Source organism: Amaranthus tricolor, chromosome 11 (assembly GCF_026212465.1).
Source record: "Amaranthus tricolor cultivar Red isolate AtriRed21 chromosome 11, ASM2621246v1, whole genome shotgun sequence".
Lineage (NCBI taxonomy): Eukaryota > Viridiplantae > Streptophyta > Magnoliopsida > Caryophyllales > Amaranthaceae > Amaranthus > Amaranthus tricolor.
In genome coordinates, this window is record NC_080057.1 from 16,573,512 (window position 1) to 16,580,958 (window position 7,447).

Here is a 7,447-nt window from a genome sequence, read left to right on the forward strand (position 1 = left end):
TAGTAAGTAGTAGTAACCCCATGGGCAAAGCAGGCCGTATGTTGACTTTTTGCTAGTATGCTACGGTCAAAGCTTGTAACGGGCCCCATTACATTGGACAAGCAAATTTGTTTATTAATTAGCTTTAAAAATCGGATGATAAGCTTGGAGCTTAAAAGAAGTAAAAAATTAGCTGAATTCCTCAAATGAAAAGTCACTTCAACATTGCTTCCTCTGCAACAGTACCTTGCTGCAGCAATGACATTAACATCAATTCGTTACAATTAAGCGTAACTCTTTTTTCAATAAATTCTATTCCTTATGCCTTTTTATTTTTTAGATTGATATGGATAGTAACATTTTTATAACACATGTCATTATTAGTAGAGTGATAAAAGATTATACGTTTTCTATGTTAAATTACTTGTAATACTTTTTTTTACACGTTATTTAATTTAAGACATAATTTGATACTAAATAATCTATATTAATGTAAAAAAACAATTAGGAACCTTATATTTGAAAACTAGACTTTAAGATGAATCAAACAAGATCTCATATGGCTATATTAATTCTTATATGTTAGTAGCTAGGGATTACTGTCAAGGAACAAACTCAACTAAAAACTTAACATGATGGTTGAGGCTCCATGATATGTTATATACTCTAACACGTCCCTTCATATGAAAGGCTTTTGGGCTAGAAGCACGGATGCATCACATGCCCTCCTTATACCTGGCGCTAATTATTCCACGTAAAATGAGAGGTGGTTGAGATTCGAACCCGTGACCTCTTATCACACTCACTTCTTATAATTGCTGATGAATAATTTTATTATTTAAATAGTACAAGTAATTTGAAACGGAGAAAATAGTATATTTTAATTGTAATGTCTATCTTGTTAGTCTTGGGTTTTGCGCATTAGTAATAAAATGTATAAGGACATCAAAGAATTCTCATGCATGCACATAAATCGTAGAATGGTAAGCTATACTATGGATTGCTGTTTTGTCCCATGCATAAATTCCAGCGTCATTTCTTTGTCATGTCTCTTAAGTCTCACCTAAAAGCCTGTTCTTTTAAACGAGATTTCCACTTGTCTTCTGACTTGTATTTCACTATTTCTATTGTATGTCAGCCTCAACGTTATTAAGATCACTGCAAATAGAAGAAAAAACACTGAAACAAGCCCTAGAAATGTCTTTTTGGATTTTAGATCATATGCCACATCTGTTCAAATTAGAGAAGGTATTACTTCCTCCGTGGTTTTTTCCCAAGTATAATCCTTGTTAAATGTCAAAAGGGAGAAAAATAGGGGAAAACATATCATTAATGGGTTATAATGGTAAAATATGCATATGAAATTTAAAAACTTTTAAATTTATGTATAAGAATTAAAGAAAAGCTATAGATAATTAAAAAATAAAAAATGTAGTAAATCACAGGGATTTAGCAAAACGAAATATATAGTAAAAGTCATGTCACATAGAGAGTAGTAATATGTGGTGTGGACATAGGCATGTAGGTTTACATATAGTGACCTCGGATAGCACGTGCTAAGTATTATTTTTGAAATAAAATAAATACTACCTATGTCCCATAATTGTAGCTACATTTTATATTTTAGGTCGTTTAAAAATTTATTTACATTTTTTTTTGTATACCCATCATTAAAACCGATTTTAAGCCGTCATTTTATTTTTTTTCTCTCCTAATCCAAACCATTTTTTAATATTACAAACTAAAAAACAATGTTTTCTTATAAAAAATAATAAAACACAAAAGGGGTTATAATTTTGGGACAAAAGAAGTATAAACAAATCTTATATAATATGCGCTAGCGCTGTAATGCGTTCCAATATAGCATAGTGGAGTAGGTGGTAAGAAATAATCTTGTAATAAAAATTTTAGGTTATGAATCTAAAACTAATAAATTCACATAGAATAAAAATGAAATATTAAGTTATTTGCTATCTAGTTTTGTAGTGTAGATGTTTTTTTGATATGTGACATCATATGATTGAATTAATAATTTCTTTAATTTTGTAGTGAATAACTTCAAAAGTAATTTTACAATAGATCAAATTATATATATTTAGTTACCATTATAAGATAAATTTGTCTTTAATGTTAGTAATTTGTAAGTAAAATGATTTCATTATATGAAAGTTAAGGAAGTCAAAATCAATCATCATACTCTTATATAATTTTTTATTATTTTTAAAATACACGTCAAATGTAGTAATTATAAAGTGTTTGTATGTTTGTTTCACTAGTAATTTTTAAACGATCTGCCACTGATTATTTAATTTTCAAATATGAATAGTTATTTTTATTAATTTTTTTGTTTTACTTTAGGTGGAATAAGATGATGAATGAATAATAGAGAAAACTCATAAACAGGAAATGAACTGTAGAATCAAAATACTTGTACCAACTTACTAATACAAGAGAGTTGGAGGAGCTAAATAACTAAAATCTCATCCCCTCTTTCTTCACATATTTGACAATAGCATGCATGCATTTGCATCATACATGCAAGTACATACATGCAAGTACATACATGTATACATACAGTTTTTAAATTAATTCCTACCCTCCAATAACTGATTAATTATTTCACATATTTTTGTTTGTAAGTGATAAATCCACAGACAAATTTTTGGATTAACTTGGGTAGAACTTCCCGGCCTACAAAGACAAAGAGATTGGGAGACTACTTGAGAGAAGTCTTGTCTTTGATTGGGAACAACTCTAGTGTTTTGAGGCGTCTTGTTCTGGAATATTCATCATTTTCATCATCATTCTTACTATTATTCTTATCTTGATGATGATCATCATCATCATCATCATTTGTGATAATCCTCATCACTGATGATGGCTTTGTCTTTTCCCTTCCATAATTTTCATCTGAATTCCAAGTAAATGTATTTGTCACTCCTTTCACTACATCTTCAGCTCGTCCCTGCACATTTACATCCATTAAAACATAGGAATGTTATAATATATATAATAACACGGTTAAGGAATTAATTCAATTTAAATTTAAATTGATGGTCGAAGCGTCTAAGATATGCTATACACGGCCCCTTCAAATGAGAACTCATTGGACTAGTTTTGTGGATGATGTTTCCTTATATCTGACATTAAATATTTCACTATAAATGATCAGTGATTGAGATTTAAACACGTAACCTCTTATCATATTGATTTTGTATACTATGTTAAAAATCAAATCAACTCAACTAAAAGTTTAAGACGATAATCAAGACCCATAATATGCTTATATAAGATCTAACAAGTACATGAAATGATGTAACTAAGGGAATTTATTTTTAATATATACTTTCATTTCTTTTTATTTGTCTTATTATGAAAACTATTATTAGAAATTTTTGTTGGTGAATTTCGTTCTTGTTAAACTAAGAAAGAGAATTTTAGTGGAAAAAAAAAAGTGTAAAAGCAGCAAAATGACTGTTGTCTAGCTCAAAATAGTAGATCTGCACCCTAAAAGGTGAATGCTACACAACAATCATGTCTAAAATCTAAAAGATCGGACAACTTTTTATGTTTTGAAAAGGCAAAGAATCTAGTTAGTTAAAAGATAACCCCCAAAAGTACTTGTGTTTAGTGTTTTTGAGTATGTTATTAATGGTGATATTTTAAGCATATTATATTATCAGTTTGACTAGTAAATTTAAAGGAACAAACCAAAAATATTCCATTGTAAATATTTTTTGGAGATTGACATGAAGTAAATACATAATCTTTACTATTTCCAAAATGCAAGGAAAGTTCCGGATTTTCCATCAGAAGAAAACCAAGACACCAATGAAAAATTGTCTTTTTGATTGAAATCTTATCACACAACAATCTTTAACCAACTATGTTAATTATAAGAAAATTGTAAATAATAGCATTATTCATTGACCAAATATGGCCCCGATCATTATATATATATATATATATATATATATATATATATATATATATATATATATATATATATATATATATATATATATATATATATATATATATATCTTTAACTATTGGACCTTAAACACTATGTACATAATTATTTTCATTCAGTTATTTTTTTTAGGATTCTTTTAATTAGTTTCATATTCTGGGTGGTCAATATTTAAATATATAATATATATGTTTACATAGGGTTAGATGATACTTAGAAATATTTTAAGTCAATTATAATGAATAGTTGCAAACTTTCCATATGTTATATCATTAGTATTATTTACATGTATGCAACCTTATCAAATTTAGTTAGAATTAGACTCTAGCTACAGTGGCCTTGTTCGGCATGTATTCCTCAAACTACCAAATATAACAATATAATAGTAGCAAAAACATTAAAAAGAAAACACTTATAATACTATACTCCATTTCATTCCAAGTATTTGGGTGAGCTCAACACAAGTATCCCATTTCCTCATTTAGAAAACAATGTGGTTCACGTTTTTTTGAGCCATTAATTATATTTTTAATTTATATCCATCAACTTATATTTTCTTAAAATAATGTAAAAAACGTGTAAAAGTAAATGAGACACTTAAGAGTATAAAATACCTGATGAGCTGCAAAGCAAGATAAATTGAGAGGAGGAAGTTGATTAAACAAGCTAAGGGAAGACGGCGTGGGATTAAAACAAGGTAGTGGAGGTCGTGGTGGTGGTGGTGGTGGTGGGAGATCAAAGTGAAGATAAGTATTATGGTGAGGAAGAGGTAATTGATCAAAGGGAGGATAAGGGAAAGTATTATGAGGAAACAAGATTTGTTGATGTTGAAATTGTTTACCAAGAAGTTTCTTTCTAAGTTTTTGTCTATCTCTAGCTTTGTGATTTTGGAACCAATAAAACACATTTTTACCTTCAATTTTACCATAATGAGAAAGATGGGCAGTTATCTGCTGTATCTGAGCTGCATTGGGAGTTCTTACACCTCCTCTATACATTTCCTCTAAGATCATCACTTGTTCTGGTGTTGGACACCATCTTGTTGATGCTGCTGGTGACATTTTTGATGGTATGAAATGGTAAGAGTTTAGACCAAATGAGGGGTATAAATAGAGGGGAAAAGGGTAGGACTACTGTAGGGTGCAAAAGGAAGATTATGAAGTCAATACTTGATAAAATGACAAATGTATGTAGAAGTTTTTGGAAATAAATATATGGGTTGAAGAAAAGAGGCCAACTAGAGAGGGGGCCAGTTTTCATATTTAAGCCTTGTTGGGACTTGGGAATTGTGTGAATAACCAAAGTTTTCCACAAAATTTTAAGGGGAAATTGATAAAAAAATTAATTTTCACTAATTCTAGCTCTAAGTAAGACGGTTTCATGGTGAGACCTTTTTTATTAGATTGATTTAATGTACCCTTATAGTTTTAAAGTGATCATTTACAACCTTAAAATGATCATCTATAGTTTTAAAGTGATTGGGTTTTATAGTCTTGAATATCACTTATACCTTAAGTGATTAGTTATAATCTTAAAGTGATCAATTTCAAAAATGAGTTAATTATATGAGCTTAACTCATGATGAGAGGGTGTCATATAGACTTGCTAACTAATTACCGCTCGATCAACTGAAATTAATTTAATTATTGTTTATTTTCAAATAAATTTACCTAATCGATATAATTGCTAAAAATAACACAACTATTGTTTATTTCTTAATGCTTGATTTACAAAGAAGTTTTGTATATGGTTATAAATAATAGGTGGGTTTATTTTTAGCAATATACTTGTGATTTTATTTAAAATAAACATTAAATTAATTTATCTTCATCGGATCAAATAAAAGTTGATTTATTATTGACAATTTTTCTAATTTTAAAAGGAAAGGTGAGCCAATATATTAAGGACTTAAACGAACAAAATAATGTTAGTAATGCTTGTTGGACCAACATCACACCATATCTGACTACACATACTGTTCACCAAAAAGCTTACTTCTTGATGGAATTAACGCAAGTGCATGGATCGTTGCACTAACCGGGTCGTGTTTACGGGGAAACAAGGTTATACGTATTTATGCTTGCATATTAGTCGGATAGAAAAAGGGGGGTTGTTGAATGCTCTAATAAAAAAGATATGTAGAAGTAAATAAGAGGTTAACAATCAATGATACAAAGGGGTAGGATTAACTCACTCATGATAACTTTTCGATGCGCGAACACTAGCTTCTTAAGGGTCATTAAAGAGCAATGAATCGCACTAAGAAGAGCAATTCGATCCTTAATCGGGCTTGGGATTGCCTCCAAGCTCTTCACCATCCTCCCTCTCATGAGTGAAGATGATGATCTCGGGCTATAAATTATCCGCTACTTGCTCATCCTTCTCTACTCTCTTAGGTGAAGGATAACGCCCTTAGATAAGAGGGTGGATGCAAGGTTCAATCCTCATTGATCCATCACATTCGATTCTATCCATTGAGCAAGGATTAGACTACCCAAAATTCAAATCTTGTTGGTACATTAGAAGCAACCTTGACAATCCTTGACTAATGGGTAAAATAACCCCTCATCTAAGCATTAATCGACTACAAATCAACTAGAGTTTCATCATCATCAAGCCATCATAAGGGTTGAGTTAACCTCAACCCTAAACTACTCACTACTCATTCTATTGCTTAAAGACATGATGATAGATAATATGACAAGATATTGAATAACCAACAAACACAAGAATCCAACTATTAAAGCTATGAGCAACAATGGTGAAAACTACAAACAAGCATAAAAACAAAAGTAAACTATCAATAATAACTAAGAAGAAGTATTAGAAGGTACCTACAAAAGATGGGAGCAAATGGAGAACAAAGATTAAAAAAAAAAAAAACAAAAAAAGAAAACCCAGAAAAATATTGAAGCTTAAACCTTCAACAATGGAGGTTGATGAAGAAGAGAAGCCCCAACTAGCAATAAAACAATGGATTGAACAACCATATAACTAAAATAAACCTTGATTGAAGTATTTTTGTGATTTTCAATGTTGATTGTAAAAAATAAAACCTAGGGTTTTAAGAACAAAGATGAAGAAAGAACTAAAAAGCATACAATGATTCTTGGAAAATAAGCTAGTACAAATAGCAAAGATAATGTAAAAGGTGTGTGTCATATTACAAAATATCTCCATTATATAGTGATGCTTATGAGTGATGTAACCTAGGTCTTCCACAACAAAGGAATACCTTCAAAATGACGTAAAAAGGGTCGTCAAATGAGTAGCCAAGCCAAAATCCCATTCTGCGAAGAGGGAACGATCTATCATTCCACTTTCTGCCTCCTGATGCTGTTGTAGGGTAGGGAACGAGTGGTTGTTCCCATGGGAATGACCATGGTCATTCAACTTTTTGATCTCAATTCTTCAACATGCTCTTCAAGGTTGGGGAACGAGTGGTCGTTCCTATGGGAATAACCATGGTCCTTCATCTTTCTGATCTCAATTCTT

General features: G+C 30.5%; 1 protein-coding gene across 1 annotated transcript; it reads right to left on the bottom strand.

The window, feature by feature from the left end:
• Positions 1-2,662: 2,662 nt before the first annotated feature.
• On the bottom strand, positions 2,663-5,013 carry LOC130827289 (WUSCHEL-related homeobox 6-like). Its single transcript, XM_057692957.1, has 2 exons — positions 4,567-5,013; positions 2,663-2,944 (listed from the first exon to the last, which is right to left on the bottom strand). Exons 1-2 carry the CDS (start codon positions 5,011-5,013, stop codon positions 2,696-2,698), a joined length of 696 nt encoding a protein of 231 aa, XP_057548940.1. The 3' UTR covers positions 2,663-2,695.
• Positions 5,014-7,447: the final 2,434 nt, after the last annotated feature.

Excerpts from the sequence above, each read along its gene's own strand:
- LOC130827289 (XM_057692957.1), bottom strand. The coding sequence starts at position 5,013 with ATGTCACCAGCAGCATCAACAAGATGGTGTCCAACACCAGAACAAGTG. Across the intron at positions 2,945-4,566 it reads CTTGCTTTGCAGCTCATCAG|GGACGAGCTGAAGATGTAGT; the intron begins GTATTTTATACT and ends GTAAATGTGCAG.